This window comes from Erythrolamprus reginae, chromosome 6, assembly GCF_031021105.1.
Source record: "Erythrolamprus reginae isolate rEryReg1 chromosome 6, rEryReg1.hap1, whole genome shotgun sequence".
NCBI lineage: Eukaryota > Metazoa > Chordata > Lepidosauria > Squamata > Dipsadidae > Erythrolamprus > Erythrolamprus reginae.
Genome location: NC_091955.1, coordinates 42,295,785 through 42,321,272, shown reverse-complemented (window position 1 = coordinate 42,321,272; position 25,488 = coordinate 42,295,785). Strand labels below are relative to the sequence as shown.

Sequence of the window (25,488 nt, the reverse complement as noted above, 5' to 3'; positions counted from 1 at the left end):
CACCACCAGTACCCAAGATTGGGCTCACAGAGCCAGAACAAGGGACCGTTATTAAGCAACGATCCCTCGTTCCCCTGGAACGGCTAACTCTGTGGCCCCCGCCATATCTGCCTCTCCCCAGCAACACAGGGATATTCCGAACCCCCTGCCACCCCAGAGATCGGTGCCCCTTCCTCTCCTGTCTCCCGAGCGTCAGGTGGGCCAGACCTATCATTCACACTACTATCACTCAACTCATCCATACCATAACCCCACCCACCCCCACCCACACAATCATACCAGTCATTCCACTCATACCCCCAAGTATATTTATCCCAGTCATCCATTACTTTAAAACCCCAATTATGTTAAAAGTCAATTAAATTAGTAACAGTGTAAAATAGCAGTTAATAACAATTTAAAACACTAAAGCATTAAAAATATAAGTATATAAAAATATAAGATAAAAATTATAAGTTAATATAAATTAATTTTGTTTGATGGTATAATCAATTGTCCATCAGGTCAGCAATGAGGCCTCAGTTCTCAGATCTAAAAGGTGAGGGCTTTGGGGGGGGGGAGAGTTTTGGGGTAGGGGTGTTCAGGGAAAGATGTTCAGGAAAGAAGTCCTAGTGTATTTTCTTCAGATTTGTGGTGACAACCCCTGCCACAGGCTGACACCCTCAGGTCTTTCTCTAAGTATATGGGTTCTGTTCTCCAAAGTCTCTGAGGTAGGCTTTGTAGTTCTGTATGTTTCAGCCACCAGTCTCGGCCCCTCTGGCTCAGCAGTACTGCCCAGCTCTCGATGTTCCGCCTAGCCTCTTCCTCGTGTCTCTGTAGTTGTCGGGTGACATCACCAGTCCTCCAATCCCTCCGCAACACCGCAACACCGCAACACCGCATCGCCACCATTTGGTCGCTGCAAACCTCGGCCCAGGCCAATAGCCTCCACAATGTTCTCCTCGGCTTCCACCTCCGAAGGGATGATTTCCTTCTTGTTCCAAAGCCATGCCACAGCTCACTGGCCTCCACCACACTCCTCCGGCTTCCTGCACCATAACGGCCGCCCCACTTCTTCCATAATAGCCCTCCGCCCGATGGCCCCTCCAGCACCGAGCGCTCCCACCATACCACGCTTGGTTCCTGGGCCTGTCGGGGAGGAAGGAAAGGGGCAGTCGTCCTCCAAATCCGCCCGGCTCAGTTTTCAGTCTCTGGCTCCAACGAGCCCCAGCTAGCTCCTGGTCCCGTCAGGGTTCTTAATGACAGCTAGCGGCCGCCATCTTCCGCCTCTCAGCTGATTTTCCTTCTGGCGTTCCGCACTCCAGGGCAAAAAACGGCTCCGAACACCACAGAGGATTGCAAACTCAGGGGTCTTCAGAGGCAGCAACACTTATCCCCCCCAAGGCTTCAAAAACTTTTTGCTGACTCGGGTCAAAACTTCCAAAATTTCAGATGTTCAAGCCGTAGTCCGACGGAGCTGCAGCCTCCGCCCTCCTCTCTGCTCCCCCCTCCTCTGCCCTCCTCTCTGCCCCCACCCTCGTCTTCCACAAGACTCTGAAGAACTATCTATGTTGCTAGGCACGGGGTAATTGATGTATTCCCTTTTTGGCTAGTAAGATTTATGTGTGGTTATGATTGGGTAGTATTGACTATTTTTTAAATGATACTGGGCTTTTAGCTTTAGTTTTAATTATTGATTTGTACTGCATTGTTTATTGTTGTGAGTCACCCCGAGTCTTCGGAAAGGAGCGATATACAAATCTAATAAATTATATTATTATTATTATTATTATTATTATTATTATTATTATTATTATGATGATGATGATGTCAGTACAACACAGCAAACGAGATCACTATGCTGGATTTCGTATTTCATCACCAGTCGGGCGCTTCCCAAGCACCTAGGACTGTGTGATGTAGTGGCGAATTATGTTTGCCGATCCCAGTAAAGTGGCCTTTTTCAATTGACAGATGGAGATTTTGTCAATTCCAATGGTTTTCAAATGTCTGCTGAGATCCTTTGGCACTGCGCCCAGCGTGCCAAGTACCACTGGGACCACTTTCACGGGCTTATGCCAGAGTCGTTGCAGCTCAATTTTTAGATCTTCGTATTTCACTAATTTCTCTAGCTGCTTCTCCTCAATTCTGCTGTCTCCTGGGATTGCGATGTCGATGATCCATACTTTCTTTTTCTCCACGATCACAATGTCTGGTGTGTTATGCTTCAGAATTCGGTAGTCTGAAGTCAGAAGTCCCACAGTAGTTTTGCTTGCTCATTTTCGACCACTTTTTCGGGCTTATGATCCCACCAGTTCTTTGCCACTGGTAAATGGTAGTTCCGGCACAAGTTCCAGTGGATCATCTGTGCCACAGCATCATGACTATGCTTGTAGTCAGTCTGTGCGATCCTTTTGCAGCAGCTGAGTATGTGATCGATTGTTTCATCTGTTTCTTTACAGAGTCTGCACTTTGGATCATCTGTTGATTTTTCAGTTCTGGCTTTGACAGCATTTGTTCTAATGGCCTGTTCTTGTGCCACCAGTATTAGACCTTCTGTCTCCTTTTTGAGTGTTCCACTTGTAAGCCATGACCAGGTCTTTTCTTTATCCACTTTGCCTTCAGTCTTCTCCAAGAACTGCCCATGCAATGCTTTGTTCCGCCCACTGTCCATACGACATTGAGTTACAGTTTTTCTGTACTGGTCCTTAGTTTGCTTCACCTTGAGAAGCTTCCTATTGTTGACCTCCATCAACGCTGACTCTTTGCTCTCCTTCACATAGTCAGCTAATGCATGCTTCTTTTCTTCCACTGTCTGCTTCACTTGCAAAAGTCCTCTGCCACCTATTTTCCTTGGTAAATACAGCCTGTCAACATCACTGCGGGAGTGTAGTGCATGATGGATCGTCATTAATTTTCTGGTTTTCCTGTCCAGGTTGTCCAGCTCTGCTTGAGTCCAGTTTACTATGCCAGCTGTGTATATAATGACAGGTATGGCCCACGTATTTATAGCCTTGATAGTGTTGCCACCATTCAGTTTGCTCTTCAAAATTTTTCTGGTCCTCTGGATGTATTATTATTATTATTATTATTATTATTATTATTATTATTATTATTATTGTTGTTGTTGTTGTTGTTGTTGTTGTTGTTGTTATTTATTGGTATACAGCATTGTTTCTATTCATAACACATATGAAAGTGTGGAATAAATAGGGAGTACAGTGGTACCTCTACTTAAGAACTTAATTCGTTCCGTGACCAGGTTCTTAAGTAGAAATGTTCTTAAGTAGAAACAATTTTTCCTATAGGAATCAATGTAAAAGCAAATAATGCGTGCAAATCCATTAGGAAAGAAATGAAAGAAATTGGGTGGGAGGAGGAGGAGGAAGAAGAGGAGGAGAGTCGCTGCCGAAGGAAGAAGGTGAGGAGAGGGGAATCCAAAAAATTCAAAACTTTAAGGCTTTAAAAAAAAAAGAGGGACTGTGAGGAAGCGAGGAGGAGCAAGCGTCTCCAATACACCTGGGCGAGGTTGCCTCTCATGCACTGCCTCCCATACACTGGCTGCTGCTACCTGCTGCCTCTTCCTTCCCATGCTGAAGGCCTCCCCTCTCCTCTCGCTTGCTCACTTTGTAGCCGGCACCTTTCCTTTGCTGTGGTGACTCCTCGGCTGCCCAGAGCGAAGGGAACATTTCTTTTCTCTGGGCGCTGGCAGAGGTTTATTCCCTGTCCAAATGCCCAGAGAAGGGAAAATGCTTTGTTTGCTCTGGACTGCCAAAGTCTCCTTAAGCGCCACCAAATGGCTCCTCTGGCAGCCCAGATGGCCGGGATTAAAGGGGGAATGGCAGGAAACTGGCCGGGCCTTCGTGCCGCTCTCAAATTTCCTGGGAGATTTTTCCCAGCTCGGATTCTTAAGTAGAAAATGGTTCTTAAATAGAGGCAAAAAAATTTTGAATGCCCAGTTCTTATCTAGAAAAGTTCTTCAGTAGAGGCGTTCTTAAGTAGAGGTACCATTGTACTTTTAAAAGCATCAAGAAAGAGTGGATTATTTCCTGAGAGCAACTCATTAAACACTACACTTTTACAGTGTAATGCTGAGATTCAGAGACTTAGGATGTTTCTGCTGATGTTTTCTCTCCATGCCTAACAGAACTCTCTCTATCCATAGATTGGTAAAATATACCATTTTGCTTAGTTCTGTAGAACCATTTTTAATTATAAAATAATTTGAAAAGGGAGCTCTGTAGATGAGCATTCAGCCTCATTACTGGCAGTTGGCAAATGGAGACCATAGTCTTATATCTTCTAAAACAATTAAAATAGGTGATAAAAGTTTACTTTTGTATGATGAAGTTGTCTTCACTTCAGAATGGTCCATATGATGTCTATACAGAAAAATTACTACTGAAAAGAAATGCAATTTAAAAAATAATAAAGATTTGCAACAAAATTTGGAGTCAAATTGTGTGACTCCAACTTAGCAAGTGCATCATTTATATCAATAACAAGATAAAGTGTTGTACTGGAAAAAAGATAAATTGTCCCAAAGTCTATTATTTTCTTGCTTTGTATTTATTTTTAGTTGGTGAAACCTTGGGACATGGACTTGCCATTTCATTTTTTATAAAGCAAAACTTTTTTTTTCTAAATTGCACTTTATAAACCAATTTGATAAAACAGAATTATTCTAGTTAAGGTATGAAAAGTTTATTACAAAAAACCCAATATGTTTGCAAAACATGGAAATAATTTTATATGTGTAAGGCACAAAACAAAAAGATATGCTACCCATATCTTACCTCTTCATTTTCAATTTTCAATGTTGTTAATCGAGACTGAAGTTGCTGATATCGAAGCATGAGTTCTCCTTGAACTGGCTGTTGGGCACTGACTTGAGAAAACTGAAAAAAGGAGGAAAAATTGAGAAATCATGTGAAAAGAGAAGAAAAGAGAGGGGAAACGTACATATTTGTCATGGGCTCCTATAACTGCTGTGGTGGCACAGTGGTTAGAATGCAGTATTGAAGGTTAATTCTGCTGATTGCCAGCAGTTCAATCCTCATAGGCTCAAGGCTGACTTAGCCTTCCATCCTTCTGAAGACGGTAAATTGAGGATCCAGACTGTTGGGGTTAATATGCTAACTCTATAAACTGCTTAGAGAGGCCGGTGAAGTACTATGAGGTACTGTAGTATATAAGTGCGATTGCTATTGGTATTTTTTTTATATAACTTCAATAATCAAGACAAAGAATAAAATATATGATTCTAATAATTTTCATTTAAAGTCTATAAGAGTTTACATTAAATGAATATACTTCGATGTTGATTATGTGGATAATTAGATATGCACACATGTCAGTATGAATATGAGAACATGAAAACTCCTGTAGGTGCTTAGAAACATAGATTGATGGCAGAAAAAGATCTCCTGGTCCATCTAGTCTGCCCTTATACTATTTTCTGTATTTTATTTTAGGATGGATATATGTTTATCCCAGGAATGTTTAAATTCAGTTACAGTGGATTTACCAATCACGTCTGCTGGAAGTTTGTTCCAAGCATCTACTACTCTTTCAGTAAAATAATATTTTCTCACATTGCTTCTGATCTTTCCCCCAAATAACTCAGATTGTGCCCCCTTGTTCTTGGGTTCACTTTCCTATTAAAAACACTTCCCTCCTGAACTTTATTTAACCCTTTAACATATTTAAATGTTTTGATCATGTCCCCCCTTTCCCTTCTGTCTCCCAGACTATACAGATTGAGTTCATCAAGTCTTTCCTGATAAGTTTTATGCTTAAGACCTTCCACCATTTTTGTAGCCAGTCTTTGGACTGTTCAATTTTATCAATATCTTTTTGTAGGTGAGGTCTCCAGAACTGAACATAGTATTCCAAATGTGGTCTCACCAGTGCTCTATACAGTGGGATCACAATCTCACTCTTCCTGCTTGTTATATTTCTAGCTATGCAGCCAAGCATTCTACTTGCTTTCCCTACTGCCTGACTGCACTGTTCACCCATTTTGTGACTGTCAGAAATCACTACCCCTAAATCCTTCTCTTCTGAAGTTTTTGCTAGCACAGAACTGCCAATACAATACACAGATTGAGGATTCCTTTTCCCCAAGTGCATTATTTTACATTTGGAAACATTAAACTGCAGTTTCCATTGCTTTGGCCACTTATCTAGTAAAACTAAATCATTTGCCATATTACAGAGGCCTCTAGGAATATCAACCCTATTGCACACTTTAGAGTCATCGGCAAATAGGCAAATCTTCCCTACCAAACCTTCTCCTATGTCACTCACAAACATATTACAAAGAATAGGACCCAGAACAGATACTTGTGGCACACCGCTTGTAACCAGGCTCTGCTCAGAATACTCGCCATTGTTTATATATAAGACACTGAGAAAAAGACTATGGTGCTGATCACCATGGATATCTGGGGGTTCTCAAACTGGTATTAATTATACAGTAGCTGTAAACACCACAACTGAAACAGGTGGGCTGACTAACTGCTAGATGCTTGATTCTCAAAACTGCTCGTAACGTAGCAGCCCTCTATAATGTAGCGCCTTCTGAATGGCTATACTACATTTTATTAAGAAATGATCAGACTTTGATTGAGGCAATTGTTCATTCTAGAATGCAGCTTTAACAACTACAAATAGAAAAAAGTAATATTTTTTGAATTGTTAGTTTTGAATGAACGTGAAAGAAGTTTGAATAATTATCAGGCTGGCCTGACACAGTTTGGGAGTGTGTGTGAGAGAGAGATGCCACCACACATTCCTTTTTGCAGATGCCATAGTAACGAACAGGAAGGAATCAGGAATCCTGCATAGGATTGGTCTTCATGACCAGTGTTCCCCCTAAGGCTTGCAGCGCGCTACATCGTGCAGGTTTTTACCACTCAGCACGGGAATTTCAAATTCCCGTGCAGAGGACCTTCCCCTCACCTTTTATTTATTTATTTATTTATTACTTGGATTTGTATGCCGCCCCTCTCCGAAGACTCGGGGCGGCACCTCCCCACTATAGCGTTGGCGGCCCTGATGCCTGAGCCTGCCCCAGCTCTGATACCCACCTGTGTGGCATTGGAGGAGGCGGTGGCCTCCTCCCCCGCCACCACACTGGGGCTGCCGCCTGGAGTCAGGGGTGACGGACCCGGGCTTGGCCTACTCAGCCCCATGCGGCTGAAGCACGGGGCATAGCAGGCGGCAGCAGTGGCTGCTCTGGGCCCATCCGTGAGCTTTGCTTCCTCCCCCACCGCTGTGCTGGGGGCTGCCCCCACCACCGGGTGCCCTCCACCGCCCAATCCTGGTATTGGAGCTGGGAGAGACGGGCCCAGCCTCAGCCTACTTGGCCCTGAACTTTGCCTCCTCCCATGCTACCGCGGTGGGGGCTGCCCTCCGCCGCTCGTACGAGATGGCAGCAGCCCTCATCAAGAGCATGGACCCGGCCACCGTTAAACAGGTAGGAAGAGGGGTCAAGAGGGGGGGAGAGAAAGGGGGGCAAGAGGGGGGAGAGAGAAAGAAGGGGGAGAGAAAGGGGGCAAGAGGGGGGAGAGAGAAAGAGAGAGAGAGAGAGAAAGAGAAAAAGAAAGAGAGAGAGAAAGAGAGTGTGAGAGAGAAAGAAAGCAAGAGAGAGAGAGAGAAGAGAGGAAGGGAGAGAGAGAGAGAGAAATGAGAGTAAAAGGGAAGAAAAAAAGAGAAATAAGAAAATGATTGAGGCAGAGAATGTGAGGAAAGAGAGAAACAAAAGACTCTTGATTTAAAGCATATGGTAAAATAATGACAGAGAAACCCCCCCCAGCCCTCACCTGTGTTTGGAAATGGTTCAAGAGTCACACACACACACACACACACAAGGGGGGAAGAGACAGGGATGGAAAAAAAGAGAAGTGAGAGCGGGAAGGAATGAGAGAAAAATGGAGGAAGAGGGAGAAATTAGAAAACATACCTAGGCATACACGGGCATACCTAGGTAAGCCCATGACTGCTCTTGCAGCTGCATTCTGCACGATTTGAAGTTTCCAAACACTTTTCAAAGGTAGCCCCATGTAGAGAGCATTACAGTAGTTGAACCTCGAGGTGATGAGGGCATGAGTGACTGTGAGCAATGAGTCCCGGTACAGATAGGGTCGCAACTGGTGCACCAGGCGAACCTGGGCAAACGCCCCCCTCGCCACAGCTGAAAGATGGTTCTCTAATGTGAGCTGTGGATCGAGGAGGACGCCCAAGTTGCGGACCCTCTCTGAGGGGGTCAATAATCCCCCCCCAGGGTAATGGACGGACAGATGGGATTGTCCTTGGGAGGCAAAACCCACAGCCACTCCGTCTTATCTGGGTTGAGTTTGAGTCTGTTGACACCCATCCAGGCCCCAACAGCCTCCAGGCACCGGCACATCACTTCCACTGCTTCGTTGACTGGACATGGGGTGGAGATGTAAAGCTGGGTATCATCAGCGTATTGATGATACCTCACCCCATGTCCTTGGATGATCTCACCCAGCGGTTTCATGTAGATATTAAATAGCAGGGGGGAGAGGACCGACCTCTGAGGCACCCCACAAGGGAGAGACCTCGGAGCCGACCTCTGACCCCCCACTAACACCGACTGCGACCGGCCAGAGAGGTAGGAGGAGAACCACTGGAGAACAGTGCCTCCCACCCCCAACCCCTCCAGCCGGTGCAGAAGGATACCATGGTCGATGGTATCGAAAGCTGCTGAGAGGTCAAGGAGCACCAGGAAAGAGGATAAACCCTTGTACCGGGCCCGCTAGAGATCATCCATCAACGCGACCAAAGCAGTTTCCGTGCTGTAACCGGGCCTGAAACCCGACTGCTGGGGACCTAGATAATCGGCTTCTTCCAAGGACCGTTGGAGCTGGAGTGCCACCACCTTCTCAACAACCTTCCCCATAAAGGGAAGGTTGGAGACTGGACGATAGTTATTAAGTACAGCTGGGTCCAGGGAAGGCTTCTTGAGGAGGGGGCGCATGAGCGCTTCTTTATAGAGTGTTGGAAAAACTCCCCTCCCCAAGGAAGCATTGGTAATCTCCTGGACCCAGCTCCGTGTCACCTCCCTGCTGGCTGAGACCAACCAGGAGGGACACGGATCCAGTAAACAGGTGGCAGAACTCACAGCTCCAGTGGCCTTGTCCACTTCATCAGGTGTCACCAGATCAAACTCTTCCCAGACAGGTGGACAAGTACGTGCCCCAGTCACCTCGACTGACTCGTTGTCAGTCGACTCTGTTTCCCAATTGGAGTCGAGATCAGCCCGGATCTGAGCGACTTTATCAGTGAAAAACGTGTTAAAATCCTCGGCACTACTCTGCAAGGGCTCCCCAACTCCCCCCTGGTTAAGAAGGGAGCAGGTCACCCTAAACAGAGCGGCCGGGCGGGATTCCGCTGATGCAATCAAGGCGGCATGGTACGCGCATCTTGCTGCCTTGAGCGCCACTTTGTAAGTCTTAATAAAAGTTCTTACAAGTGTTCGATCAGATTCAGACCTACTCTTCCTCCATCGCTTCTCTAGACGTCTCTTTTGGCGTTTCAACTCCCAGAGCTCCTCGTTGAACCCTGGGGCTCTACGGGGTCTAGCGCCACAGAGAGGTCGCAAAGGCGTAATCCGGTCAAGAGCCTCCACCGCAGCCCTGTTCCAGGCCTCCGCGAGAGACTCCGCCGAACTGTGGACGAGTGCCTCTGGAATAACCCCAAGCGCCGTCTGAAAGCCCTCTGGGTCCATCAGCCATCTGGGGCGGAACATCTTAATTGGTTCCGCCTCCCTGCGGGGAAGGATTGGAGCCAGGAAGTCAAGCCGTAGTAGAAAATGGTCTGACCATGACAAAGGCAATGCTTCTAAGTGCCTTAGTCTCAGACCATTACTCAATTGCTCGGGAAGAAATACCATGTCAGGTGCGTACCCTCCCTCGTGAGTCGGACCCTGTACTTCTTGAGTCAGGTCCATGGCTGTCATGGTGGCCATGAACTCCTGTGCCAACCCAGAGGTTTCGCCGAGTGACGAAACCTTTTGAAGTCCCCCAGGACAATGAGTCCGGGGAACTCCACCGCCAACCCGGCTACCTCCTCGAGTAGCACAGGCAGGGCTTTTGACACGCAGCTGGGAGGCAGGTACGTGAGAAATAAGGCCACCTGAACCCCTAAGTCCAACTTCATCAAGAGAGACTCGCAACCCGCAATTTCCGGAGCAATGAGTCTACGTAGGCAAAGGCTCTCCCTGGCTATAATAGCCACTCCTCCCCCCCTTCCCTGGGGTCGAGGTTGATGCCATATCTGAAATCTGGCTGGGCAAATTTCAGAGAGAGGAACACCTCCCTCTGGGCCCAGCCAGGTTTCAGTAATACATGCCAGATCGGCCTCCTCATCCAGGATCAAATCCTGGATGAGGAGAGCTTTATTTACCACCGACCGTAAAGGTAAAGGTAAAGAGGGGCTTGGGGCTGAAATGAACAAGCCAGAAACAATCTATCTTCCTGAGTGAGGATGGCTGAGATGCCCATGGGTTTCTGATGATCCCCTTCCCCATGGCCCCTGAAGTTACCTCTCTACATTGCAACAATGAATAATGTAGACTTCCCTTCCACCCCCATCACTGACTCCCTAAGGGAATTGCAAAGATAGAGGCAAGCCGAAGGCAAACTGTTTGACGCCCCTCTCTCCCCCAAAATCCAAGCCATGTCCAGTAGCAGAAAGGGGATCTGAAGAAGCCCCTCTGCAGGGTCTCTGGGCCTTTCAAACTGCAGAGCTGTGCCCTCCTGAGGATTTTGCTAAAGGTGAAAACCCTATTCCTTCAGGAACCGGGCCTGATTGGAATGAGAAGCCTGGTAGAGAGGACGACCCAATGGTGAGTGAACCCATCCATCCGTTCATCATTAAAGCAAGGATTAAAGTAATGACCATGGGGGAGGAGGAAGAAATATGGGCTCTGACAGATACAGGGTGCTTGAGATACCTTATTAGCAAAACCTTAGTGGAGAAGTTAAAAATCAAGACCAGGCCTTTAGCGAAACCCATCCGGTTCCAGCAGGTGGACAGCTCTCTAGTGGGTGGAGTTCCTGCTACGCTCCTGACTGAGTTAGTGAAGCTGCGGATAGGCCGGCACCGTGAACTCTTGAAATTCATAGTCGCATCCAAGATGTCGGAAACAGTTATATTGGGCCTGGCCTGGATGGACAAATGGACTCCCACCTTTCGTTGGCAGGGTGGGCATCGTAAGCTTTTCATCCCCTTGGGCTCTAATCCTTTTCTGGAGACTGACAGGGGGAAACCTCCTCCCCGAAAGGAGCCAGATGGGTCCTTAGCAGCGGTTGCAATGAAGGAAAGAACAATTCCAGATCTCCTGAAAGTGCCCTTGGAATACAGAGACTTGGGAAAAGTTTTCAGTGAGGAAGATTGCAATGAACTGCCCCCTCACAGACCTACGGACTGTGCAATAGAATTTGAACCAGAGGCAACTATCCCAAAACCTAGGATGTACGCAATGTCAATGGGAGAGCTGAGAAACTACATAGAAACAAATTTAAAGAGGGGATTCATCCAGCCCGTAAATTCCGGGACAGCAGCCCCCGTTCTCTTTAAGGAGAAGGACGGAGGCGTTTGCTTAGTCGTTGACTTCAGGAACCTTAGTGAGGTATGTGTGCAGAACACTTATACCCTCCCCCTCATGAATGACTTACTAAATCATCTAGCCAAGGGGAAATACTTTACCAAGTTGGACTTAAGGGAGGCTTATTACCACATCAGAATAAAGGAAGGGGATGAGTGGAAAACCGCTTTCAACTGCCCATTAGGGAGTTTACAATTTCGAGTAATGCCATTTGGTCTGAAAGTGCCCCCTGCCATGTTCATGCAGTACATAAATGAAATTCTACACACCCACCTCTACAACGGGGTTATTGTGTACTTAGATAACATCCTTATCTATAGCCAGAACCTCCTTGACCACATCAAATTGGTGAGGCAAGTCTAGAACAAACGTTTGTCTGCTAAGCTCTATGTGAAACTTTCCAAGTGCGAATTTCACCAGACGTCCGTAGACAATTTGGGATACCGCATATCTAGCAAAGGCAGAGATGGAATCAACCAAGGTGAAGGCAGTGCTTGATTGGCAAGCTCCCCGTACACGCAAGCAATTACAGAGTTTCTTAGGATTTGCAAATTCATTCCAGCTTTCGCGGAAGTTGCCTTGCCCTTAGCCGAGTTACTAAAGACTGGGTCAGCCCCTAATAAGCCCAGACCCTCTCAGCCAATCAGGTGGACGATGGAATGCCAAAAGGCTTTCGAAAAGGCTCAAAAGACATTTTGCAAAGGAGCCCATCCTGCAATATCCTGACCCTGAGCGGAAGTTTGTGATCCAATCCGATGCCAGTTATGTGGCAATAGCTATGGTGCTATTACAAGACAATGGAAGGGGACAGTTGCTGCCTTGTGCATATCTTTCCAAGAAGCTGACCCCCACCAAGAGGAGGTGGGCTATTTCGGAGAAGGAAGCATTTGCTGTACGTGTAGAGCTGGGGATGTGGAGGCATTTTCTGGAAGATGGAGCCATTCCTTTCAAAGTGTGGACTGACCATAAGAACCTTGAAGCATTAAAGACCCCTTGGAGGCTTTCCCCTAAGCAAGTACGAGGGAACCAAGCTGTATGTGCCTGCCAGACTGCGACTAGATATTCTCCAACGGAGTCATGACTCCAGACTAGGGGGTCACTCCGGGTTCCTGAAAACATTGCATCTGGCGCGGAGACAGTTCTGGTGGCCCAAAATGAGAGTGAAAGTCAAAGATTATGTGAAAAGTTGTGCCACCTCTGCCACCAGAAAGCATCAGCCTGGAAACACCCCCCCCCTCCCGGGATTGCTGCAGCAAGTAGCCAACCCTGCCAGGCCCTGGGAAGAAATAGCAATGGATTTCATAGTGAAGCTCCCTGAGAGCAAGGGAAACACTGTTATTTGAACTGTCATCGATTTGTTCTCCAAACAAGCCCATTTCATCGCATGTTTGGGGCTACCCACAGCCAGACACTTGGCTAAATTATTCTTAAAACACATTTACAGATTGCATGGAGTCCCCCGCAGAATCATATCAGATCAAGGGGTCCAATTCACAGCCAGATTCTGGAGAGAATTCGTCCACACCATTGGTTCCACCCAAAGACTCAGTTCTGCGTTTAACCCTTCTACAAATGGAGCATCAGAAAGAGCTAATGCCCTAGTAGAACAGTACCTTAGATGTTATGTGAGTTACCAGCAGAACAACTGGGCTGAATTGCTGCCTTTTGCAGAAGTAGCGTACAATAATTCTATACACAGCAGCACGGGACTAACCCCTTTCCAGGTTACCAGTGGTCAAGATTTCGTTCCCATGCCAGAACTACCTACAGAACCTCCCTCGTCTATCATGTTGGTGGAGTGGATGGAGAAGCTGAGGAGAGGATGGGAGGATACCAAGAAGGCGCTGACGGAGGCAGCGCAAACCTACAAGAAACAAGCAGATAAGCACCAATCTCCCCAATCCCTTTTTCAAGTGGGAGATAAAGTTTTCCTATCCACCAAATACATTTGGTTAAGGCTGCCTAGCAAAAAGCTAGGCCCTAAATTCCTGGGCCCTTTCCCAATAGTGAAAGTAATCAACCTGGTCACAGTGCAGCTTGTGCTTCCTAGAATCCTAGGGAGGATCCATCCTGTATTTCACTGCAGCTTGCTTAAGCCGGTGATCAGATCCAATATAAGGCCAAATGCACAGCCTCCCCCTTGTGTACATACTCCTGGTCAGTTGGAGGATGATGAAGAACTTGAGGACTCTGATACAGATAGTGTTTATGAATTAGTGGCCCTGGATTACAGGTAGTAGAACAGGTGGGAGGCCAGCCACAGGATGTTGCTATGAGTCCAGAATCTAGTGAGGAAGAAACAGACGTTCGCTGGGTCAATCCTAAATTCAGAAGGGTCCAAAAACGTAAGGAACAGGTGTTTGGAAGAAGATATTAATGGGAGGAATGGGTTAAATACTGGAGTGAGGTATTTGGTACGTCAGGGGGCCAGTGGGGAAGAAGGGTGGAGTTTCAATGTTGTAGTGCTAAAATTAAAGGTGTTTCCGTTCAGCTCCCTGAGCGAGCAATTTCATTCTGTGTTATTTTACAGTCATGTCTGCTGTTTTTGAACCATACTGTGAGTATATAAATCTTGGTAGACGGAGAAGGCTGGGAGGAATGCATGTGAAATGTAATTAAGAGAGATAACGGGAGAAAAGGAATGTGCTAATATGAACTGCATTTTGAATACGGAAGTGAAGAGAATAAAGATGGAGTTTCTTTGTTTATGAAATATTGCATTTAGTAAGAGTTATTTTTAATAGCTAAAGTTCTACCAGAAACCAGAACACCCTGTAGTAATTCAGGGGGAACCCTCCTATGAAGTGAAAAAATTTTTGGACTCCCACATTTTCCGGGGAAATTCATTGGAAGGGGTACCCTCTGTCGGAGGCTATCTGGGTAATGACTCATGATGTCAGTGCTGATAGGTTAGTCAAGCAGTTCCATGAGAATTATCCGAACAAGCCAAAGGGTCCCGGAAGGGGAAGGTAGGATGGTCTGGTACGGTACTAACCCCTATACTTATTCTATCGTTCCAGGAGATGGGTTTTGCAGGAAGGGAGGTCACCTGTCAAGCCCAAAGTCATTATGTGAAGTCCAAGGTTGGCCTGACACAGTTTGGGAGTGAGAGAAAGAGAGATATGCCACCACACATTCCTTTCTGCAGATGCCATAGTAACGAACACAGGAAGGAATCAGGAATCCTGCATAGGATTGGTCCTCATGACTGCACTTGTGGGTGTGAGGATGTGATATGTGATTTTGACCTGGATGTAATCTAAGGGACTCAGAGTCATAGTTCCCTCTAAGCTGCGCAGCGCGCTATAGCGCAGAGGTTTTTAACCCCGAGCCCGGGAATTTCAAATTCCAGCGCACAGGACCAATCGCTGCACCGGAATTTGAAATTAAAGGAACTGCCGCTGCCCTGTAAACAACAGTTTGCAGCAACAGTTCCTTCAAGTAAAGGCGGGAAAGAAAGGGGCCAATTATAGGCCCGCTTTCTTCCCCGCCCCTTAAATCCCAGACGTTCTCCGCATACACCCCCCCGCAGCCAAATGGTTGTTTAGCTGCTGGTCCGGTAAGGTAAGAAAAGCGTTGGGGGTCCCTGGGTCTGGCGGCGCGGTCTGCTGCCAAGCCTTCTAAGCATCCATGGGGTGGGGGTGGGAACGAGGGTGGGGGGTGATGACCGGGGGCCCTGGGCCAGGCCGCCAGCCTACCACGGCTTCCCCGGCTTGCCACGGCCCGCCCGCCGCCGCCCAGACCCGGCCGCCAGCCTACCGCGGCTTCCCACGCCGCCGCGGCTTCCCCGGCTTCCCTGGCTTGCTGCAGCCCACCGGCTGCTGCCGAGACCCGGCTGCCAGCTTACCGCGGCTTCCCTGGCTTGCCGCAGCCCGCCTGCGGCCGCCCAGACCCAGCCGGCAGCCTACTGCGGCTTCCCGCGCCGCCGCGGCTTTCCTGGCTTGCAACGGCCCGCCTGCTGCCGCCCAGACCCGGCCGCTGGCCTACCGCGGCTTCCCCGGCTTGCCACGACCCGCCCGCCGCCGCCCAGACCCGGCCACCAGCCTACCGCGGCTTCCCACGCCGCCGCGGCTTGCCCGGCTTCCCGCGGCTTTCCTGGCTTGCCGCGGCCCTACGGCCGCTGCCGAGACCCGGCTGCCAGCTTACCGCGGCTTTCCTGGCTTGCCGCGGCCCGCCCGCCGCCGGCCAGACCCGGCCGCCAGCCTACCGCGGCTTCCCGTGACGCCGTGGCTTTCCTGGCTTGCCGCGGCCCACCCGCTGCTGCCAAGACCCGGCTGCCAGCCTACCGCGGCTTCCCGCGCCGCTGCGGCTTCTCTGGCTTGCCGCAGCCCGCCCACCGCCACCCAGAACCAGCCGCCAGCCTACCGCGGTTCCCCCACCGCCCAAGCCCGGCCGCCGCCCTGTCGCAATTCCCCCAACCTTCCCATGGGTACTGCCCGGTGCCTCAGCAGTCTACTTCGTTACGCGAATTGCTCGGGGTGATGGCGGGGCTCTTGCCTCCGAGCCTTTTCACCCCAAATCCGACGTCCGCCTTCTCCGGGTCCCAGGGAAAAAGGAAAGTTTCCCAGGAAGCCCCCGTGCTTCTGGCCCCAAAAAACATATTTGTGCGAGTGAGTGGTGTTGCAGGGCAGGAAAAATAAGAAGAGAGTAAGACAGAGAGAAAAAAGAGAGGAAGGAAGAGAGAAAGAAGGAAAGGGAGGGAGGGAGAAATAGGAAAGGAGGATGAGAAAGAGGGAAAGAGTGAGAGGGATGGAGGGGGGAGGGAGAGAGAAAGAAGAGAAGGGGGAAAGAGAGGGAGGGAGGAAGAGAGGAAAAGAGACAGAAACAGATAGAAAAGAATGGGAGCAAGAAAGAGAGAAAGAATATCAAAATCTAGTTTGAAACTAGCTCAACTATTTAAGTGGATTTTAAAGCATAGATTTATTAATAGTTTTGTTTTTGTTTTTGCTGGTTGTTTTAGTTTTAATAGTAATAGATTTTGGTTTTGTTTTATTATTAATTTCAATAAAATAGAAGGGACATATGACATATATATATATATATATATATATATATATATATATATATATATATTTCAGCTAAAAACATTTTATATATATATATATATTTGTTTTCGTAAATTTTCACGGGTATATGTATGTAGATTGTTCTGAGTTCGGGTTTTGCCCTGTGTAATATTTTGCATGTTTATGCGACGTTTCAGTGAAATCACATTCACCATCATCAGGCTGAAGTTTCCAAGCTTCGTGCTGTTGTAAAATTTTACAACAGCACGAAGCTTGGAAACTTCAGCCTGATGATGGTGAATGTGATTTCACCGAAACGTCGCATAAACATGCAAAATATTACACAGGGCAAAACCTGAACTCAGAACAATCTACACACACACACACACACACACACACACACACACACACATATATATATATATATGCCGCCCAGTCCTGAAGTGACTGCTGCTCAGACACTATAGTTTTCCGCCCACACCGAAAAAAAATTAGAGGGAACACTGCTCAGAGTTGGAATGATTCCAGTCAAATCCAGACATGGCTGTTAATAAATCGTACCTAGCAAGAAGCACAGGAGTGGAAATGATTTATTTCTCAGAATGCTATTTGGTTCACTAACAATAATATTGAAACATATAGAAGCAACTTTCCCTTTCCTTTACTTATTGATTCAAACTACAGTTGATTTTCATTATTCATAGTTCTGAATGTGCAAATTTGCAATATTTATTTGCAATTCCAAATCACCATGCAGGCTAGTGAAAATTTTTAATCACCTAATGTCCATGTTTTTAGCTGAGTTTTCCATATTCACTAATTTAGTGTCTGAAATTATTTTACAGAAGTTAACTACAGCAAAAAATAAGAAATCTGCATCTGGCCAACTAACAAAAAGAATCCCAGTGACCGATTAGGTCTCATAGAGTTGGCCTTCTCCGGGTCCCGTCAACTAAACAATGTCGTCTGGCGGGTCCCAGGGGAAGAGCCTTCTCTGTGGCAGCCCCAACTCTCTGGAACCAGCTCCCCCCAGAGATTAGAACTGCCCCCACCCTCCTTGCCTTCTGTAAACTCCTTAAAACTCACCTCTGCCATCAGGCATGGGGGAATTGAGGCATTCCCCCTTCCTCCCCTGGGCCTATATAATTTATGTATGGTGTGTCTATGGAGAGGGGCGGAATACAAATCTAATAAATAATAATAATAAATAATAATAATTACCAATCTTGTGGTAGTTGAATAGACAATAGTGAATGGTTGATATGGTCTGTGAGATTTTTGATATAACTCTTCCTATTTATACGTAATCAGTTTTTGTTTCTGGCTATGTTTTGTTCATTTGTGTCATTTTTTCATGTGACTTTGTCTATGTCTATACTGATACTTGTTTCCTTGTACTTGTTGACAAAATAAATAAAATAAATAAAATAAATAAAATAAATAAAATAAATAAAATAAATAAAATAAATAAAATAAATAAAATAAATAAAATAAATAAAATAAATAAAATAAATAAAATAAATAAAATAAATAAAATAAATAAAATAAATAAAATAAATAAAATAAATAAAATAAAATAAATAAATATATGCTCTTCATAATATCAGGTAATTTTTCAATAGATTTGTTGGCATAGAGCTTTCAATAATTTTCTACATTAGAGTTAATCTTAACTCCATAGAGAAATTACATAGTGATATTCAAAAAGATATAAACAATGGGGGAACTCTGTAAAATTATTTCTTTACATGTTATGAGATCTGGGAGATACTATTAAGAGGAAAATAATGTTAGTTATGTCAAACCATTTAAATCTCAAGTGGCTATGTTATTGCACACAACAAATTGATTCAATGTTAGTATGACATGAGCATGATTTTAAAAAATTAAGTAAGCTTTATTTAGAAATTAATAATTTATTAGAAAATTATATTAGAACTGGATTAGATAGTATTCCAAACAAATTTGTTTTCAACAAGCAACATCAATGGGAAAAGCTGGAGTCACTTAATGATTCATGATTTACTTAACCATAGCAAAAAAAGTTGTAAAATTAGGCACAACTCACTTAACCACCACCTTGCTTAGCAACAGAAATTGTGATCCCAATTGTATTCATTAAGATAATTTCTTAAAAAAATAATTTTTCTTAGTTTTAATAATAATAAAAACAGATGCAGACTACACAAAAGATCACCCAACATTCATTCGTTCAATCCCCTCCACCAAAATGAGGGTGTACTGATTTGTAATATTTTAAACCAAGAAAGTGGTACCTCTACTTAAGAACTTAATTCGTTCTATGACCAGGTTCTTAAGTAGAAACGTTCTTAAGAAGAAACAATTTTTCTCATAGGAATCAATGTAAAAGCAAATAATGTGTGCAAACCCATTAAGAAAGAAATAAAAGCTCGGAATTTGGGTTGGAGTGGGAGGAGGAAGAAGAGGAGGAGGACAGTCACTGCCAAAGGAAGAAGGTGAGGTGAGGGGAATCAAAACAATTCAAAACTTTAAGGCTTAAAAAAAAAAGAGGGACACTGAGGCAGCGAGGAAGAGCAAGCACCTCCAATACACCCAGCGCGAGGCTGCCTCCCATACACTGCCTCCAATACACTGGCTGCTGCTGCTGCTACCTATTGCCTCTTCCTTCTCATGCTGAAGGGCTCCCCTCTTATCTCGCTCACTTGCTTTGTAGTTAGCGCCTTTCCTTTGCTGTGGTGACTCCTCGGCTGCCCAGAGCGAAGGGAGCATTTATTTTCTCTGGGCACTGGTAGAGGTTTATTCCCTGTCCAAATGCCCAGAGAAAGGAAAATGCTTCATTTGCTCTGGACTGCCAAAGTCGCCTTAAGCGCCACCAAATGGCTCCTCTGGCAGCCCAGATGGCCGGGATTAAAGGGGGAATGGCAAGAAACTGGCCGGACCTTCGTGCCGCTCTCAAATTTCCTGGGAGATTTTTCCCAGCTCAGATTCTTAAGTAGAAAATGGTTCTTAAGTAGAGGCAATTTTTTTTGAACGCCCGGTTCTTATCTAGAAAAGTTCTTCAGTAGAGGCGTTCTTAAGTAGAGGTACCATTGTACTTTTAAAAGCATCAAGAAAGAGTGGATTATTTCCTGAGAGCAACTCATTAAACACTACACTTTTACAGTATAGTGCTGAGATTTAGAGACTTAGGAGGTTTCTGCTGATGTTTTCTCTCCATGCCTAACAGAATTCTCTCCTCTATCCATAGATTGGTAAAATATACCATTTTGCTTAGTTCTGTAGAACCATTTTTAATTATAAAATAATTTGAAAAGGGAGCTCGGTAGATGAGCATTCAGCCTCATTACTGGCAGTTGGCAAATGGAGACCATAGTCTTATGTCTCCTAAAACAATTAAAAAAGCCTCCTCAAGTGCCACCAAAAGGCTCCTCTGGCAGCCCAGATGGCCGGGATGAAAGGGGGAATAGCAGGAAACTGGCTGGACCTTCGTGCCGCTCTCAAATTTCCTGGGAAATTTTTCCGGGCTTGGGCTCTTAAGTAGAAAATGGTTCTTAAGTAGAGGCAAAAAAATCTTGAACACCCGGTTCTTCTTTTTTTTTTTTTAATAGTTTTTATTATATTACAGAAATAAAAAAGGAAGAATAAATACATATTAATTTGCATCGCTATATCAACATATACTATTAGCTATACGATCATTGTGCTTGTTTCATATGATTGTTCTGTACAGATAATCTATATCATTTCAAAATAGCAAACTGAATATATCAACACTTAAGAGTAAATTCTAAACCTTCTGTCTAAATGTTTTTACATTCTGTCCCTCCCTTCACCCATGCCCCCCCTTGAACTGTTTCTTAACAGTTCTAAATTCCTATAATTAACAGTGTGCGGCATATGGTGGCCGTGGTTTTACCATATTTTTTCTGATATACACTTTATCTAAGGTCAGTTTGGATTGAAGATGATGTCCAGTCAGTTAAAGGTTTTCAGAATTTTGTGTTTGGTCACTATCAATATTTTTTCTATGTGTCAACCTGTTTTAATTTAAATTTTGTCTTTTTTCTTTTTGTTACCCATTCGTAAAATTTTCCCCAAATTTCATAGTATCTTGAGTCCTCTTTGTTTTTGAGTTTTTGGGCGAGTCTGTCCATTTCTGCACAGTCGTATATTTTCTTAATAATTTCTCTTTCTGATGGTGTATCGTCTTTTTTCCAGTTCTGTGCAATTGTAATTCTTGTGGCTGTGATTATGTGGTGAATCAAATAGAAATAATCTTTTTTACATTTTTGATCTATTATGCCCAAAAGAAACATCTCTGGTTTTAATTTTAGTGTGATTGTCGTAATATTCTGAATCCATCCTTGAAATTTTTTCCATATCTTTTTTATACGTGGACATGTCCACCATAGGTGGAAAAAGGATCCACTTTTGTTATTGCACCTCCAGCAATTTGGCTTCAGATTAGGGTAAATTTTAACTAATCTGGCAGGGGCTAGGTACCATCTGTAAAACATTTTTTGTAAATTTTCCTTATATGGTACTGATTTTGTTAATTTAAGATTTTTCCACATTTGCTCCCATTGGTCTAGACTAGATAAATATTATATCCTATATTTTGAGCCCAACTAATCATGTTTTCTTTTACTATCTCGATTTCCATTTTATATCCCATTATGTAATTATACATTCTAGTTATAAAAACTTTTTCGTGTCCTAATAGAAATTTATCAATTAAACTGTCTTTTTCCTGAATTCCCTCTTTCTTTTTGTCTTTGTTCCATTTTGTCCGGATTTGAGAGTAAGGCCACCAATCAATATTAATGTTTTGATTTTCTAATTGTTGCCTTGTTTTGATGTTTCCCTTCTCGTCAAGTATGTGGTTATAGGTTAGCAATTTTTGAATTTGAAAGATATTAGGGTAAGAGCTTCCACGCTAGAGTACCACCTTGGAATTTTAAGGTAGTGCTCTTTTTTGATCTTCATCCAAATATTCATTAAGGAACCTCTAATCATATGGTTTTTGAAGTATATTGGAATCTTGTCTTTTTCGTTCCAGAGAAAACCGTGCCATCCTTGTAAAATATTGTGCCCTTCTAATGCCAGTAATCTTTGATTTTGAAGATTTATCCAATCCTTTAGCCAGAGCAGAACTGCTGATTGGTAATAGCTTTCAAAATTTGGTCGGCCAAATCCACCTTGCGTAACTTTATCTTGTAAGAATTTGAATCTTACCCTTGGTTTTTTCCCTTCCCAGATGAATTTGGAAATGGTTGTGTTTAATTTTGTAAAGAAATTTTTATTCAGTTTTACTGGGATGGTCTGAAATAGATATAAAAAATTAGGTAAAATGGACATTTTAATTGTAGCGATCCTCCCTGTCAATGAAATATGAAGTTTGTTCCATCTAATTAATTGTTGCTCCGTTTTTTTTAATGAGTGTGTCATAATTATCTTTTTGAATCGTACTGCATCTTTTAGTTAATGTTAACCCAAATATTTTACTTTTTTAACAATTTGAATTCCTAAATTTCTTTCTAATTCCTGCTCTTGTTTAAGGTCCATATTTTTGGTTATAATTTTAGTTTTTTGTTTGTTAATTTTTAAACCTGCTACCTCTCCATATTGTTTTAGTTCTTTCATTAAATATTCACCAGCTTCTATAGGGTCGTCCAAAATAAATACTAAATCGTCCGCATAGGCCTGTACTTTAAATTCCTGTTTCCTAACCGGTTCTTATCTAGAAACATTTTTAAGTGGAGGCGTTCTTAAGTAGAGGTAGCACTGTATTTACAAATTATAAAGTGATTCCAGTTTATTCTTTATAACTCAGTCTCGGTCTGAAATTTTATCCTACCTTCCCATCAGTTTTTTCACTTTATTTTCATTGATCGTATTCATTTTTGCATCCTTAATTTCAAATTGAATGTGTTCCACCATGTACTGGTACCAATTTTGTGTTGCCCATTTTGTTGTATCCTTCCAATCTAAAACTATTATTGCTTTGGCACTTTATACAGCTGCTTCCTTAATTTCTCTGAATTCAGCCATATCCCTCCTCATTACTAATGCTGCCATCTCCTTTGTAATCACCCATTTTATATTTAACATCCTATTGGTCTCGTCTTGTACCTCTTTCCAGAATTTCTGCACTACCAAGCACTCCCAAAACATATGCATGAAGACTCCTCTCTCCTGACATCCATGCCAACAGGCTGCCTTAACATTCCAATAAATATGTGCAAGCTGTGTAGGTGTATGGTACCATTTATGTAAGATTTTCCTTCTCATTTCTGTAACCCTTGTATTCTTAATTTCCTTTATATTCTCCACTATATTCTTCATCTCTTGTACGTCTATTTGAAGTTCACTTTGCCACCCTCTAGTTAATCCCTGGATCACACCCAGTCTGCCTGCATTAACATCGTATATATATTACCTGCCTGTGACTTTGTATTGTCACTTTGTCTCTTAAAATTAATAGTGCTTCTTTATTTTCTCTTTCATTCAAATACGTATATATTGTGTTTATCTGCAACCATCTCTGTTGACCCAACCTCCATTCTATTCGACTTCTACTAACTCTTCCATTGTTTTCATATAACTGTTCTATCCTATTTATGCCCCTACCCTTCAGCTCACCTATTATCTTATTTAGATTTGTTTCATCGTCTCTATTTATAACATACAACTTTGAAAGCTTATTTAATCCTGTTTCCTCTGCCACTTTTTCCAAATTTCTAAGGTACCTTTCAAAGGGCCTATTCATTTATCTAAATCACTTTTATTCCACCTTGTATATTATAACTCTCTATTCCTTATGTCATTAATCTCCTTTTCCAACTTAACCCCTTTATTTTCACATACTTGCAGCTCCATTAATCTTTCAATTTGGAACACATCTCTATACAATTCTAAAGAAGGGCTGCCTCACCACCCATCTTTCTCAACTACAACTAGCCATTTTTTCCTTATTCTTGGCCTTTTATCCTTTTCTATCCAATAATTTAACCTTCTATCCCATTCCTTTAGTTTTGCCTTCATTAAGATAATTTTGATCCTTAAATTGGATAAAAATTTTGGATTTGGCATTTTGTAAGCCCATTTCCTTTCTCATTAAATATCAAGCTGCATACTGTATTTTTCGGTGTATAAGACACATCTTTTTCCTCCCTAAAAGAGACTGAAAATTCAGGTGTGTCTTGTTCAATTCAATTCAATTCATTACATTTGTATGCTGCCCTTCTCTGAAAACTCGGGGTGGCTCCCAGAATAAGTATAAAAATAAAGCATATAGAACAAATCTAATATATTTAAAAAGTACAACTAAAAACTCTATATAACATTCAGTAACACTTATAGTCTGAAGGCAGCTTTTTTCAAAGCTTTTTTCCCCAGCCCTAACTAGGTGCTAACGATCTTCCTAGCTCTTATGTTTCATTGTTACTGACTGCGAAAATGTTTTCTAAACTCTAAGTCTTTGCAGAGTTTTTTTCATTTTTTAAAACTTGCTCCAAGTAAGTTTCTTTCCAGCCCTAACCAGGTGCTAATGATCTTCCCAGCTCTTACCGCTTGCAAGCTCTTTCATTGTTATTCTCTGCTAAGAATGTTTTCCAAGCCCTGTCTTTGCAGGTTTTTTTATTGCTCTAACTTGCTCCAAATATTTCTTTTTTTATATATAATATTTTTTATTAATTTTTAAAATATAAGATAGGACAAGATATACAACATTTAACACAAAAAGGAGCTACAATTGCTCCACTCAGTATAGAAATCTTCTTAATACAGAAAGAAAAACTAATTCTAGTTTAGATCAATACAGAAAAGTCAACTTATCAATAAAATATCTCTATATAATATATGCTGACATAAAAATCTTAACATTTCAATACTTTCCAGTTATATAATTATAATTAAAATAATTAAAATCAATTTAAATAAAATAGACTTATCTATCAAATATCGCTATGTAATATATTCAATCTAGTAAATTTAACTATTCAATACTTTGTTTTGATATCTTTATAAATCTTTTTTTGTGATCCACCAGTTGTAAACCTTCTGCCAAGTTTTATAAAATTCTGTTTCAGCTTGGTTATTTAACCGTCTCGTCATCATATCTAATGCTGCACATTCCATAATCTTCCTAAAAAACTCTTCGTCTTTTGGAATTTCCTTTTCTTTCCATTTTTGTGCAAAAGCAATCCTTGCAGCTACTAAAATATGGAATATTAAGTAATATGTTTCTTTTTTATACCTGGTATCTGTAATACCTAATAAGAAAAATTCTGGGGTCTTCCTAATTTCTTTGTTTGTAATTTCCTTTAGCCATTTTTCTGCCTTATTCCAATAAATCTTTGTTTTTGGACATGTCCACCATGTATGGAAGTATGTGCTAATTTCTTTTTTACATTTCCCACAAATAGGTGAAGTACTTGGAAACACCTTTGAAATCCTATTGGGTGGCAAGTGCCATCTATAAAACATCTTGATTTGATTTTCTTTAAAAGAAACTGATTTAGTTATTTTCCAGTTATATATACAAACCTTTTCCCATGTATCTAGGACTATTTCTTTTCCTTGGTTTTTACACCAACTGATCATATTATCTTTTAATATCCAGCCTATTGTCTTGTAGTTTATGAAATATTTATACACCTTCCAAATCAGTTTTCCTTGATTTTGGATTAATATTTCCCTAATATATTATTATCTTTCTTAAATATAAATATTCTTACATTTTTTGAAATCTGGAATTGATTTGGGCGTATTGCCACCAATCCATTTCTACAGCCACCTCCTGTAATTCTTGTTTTGTTTTCAGTTTTAGTTGATTATCAAGTAAATCTCTATATTTCCATATTTTACCTTCTTTTAATAAAT

At 42.9% G+C, this 25,488-nt stretch overlaps 1 protein-coding gene across 2 annotated transcripts in view; it reads right to left on the bottom strand.

Moving 5' to 3' along the window:
* Positions 1-25,488, bottom strand: part of SRGAP1 (SLIT-ROBO Rho GTPase activating protein 1) — a 214,757-nt gene that overhangs the window by 55,456 nt on the left and 133,813 nt on the right. For both annotated transcript variants that reach the window (XM_070755623.1, XM_070755624.1), the window contains exon 8: positions 4,776-4,877. In XM_070755623.1, the coding sequence (XP_070611724.1) occupies positions 4,776-4,877 (102 nt within the window). The remainder of the gene's footprint in view (positions 1-4,775; positions 4,878-25,488) is intronic.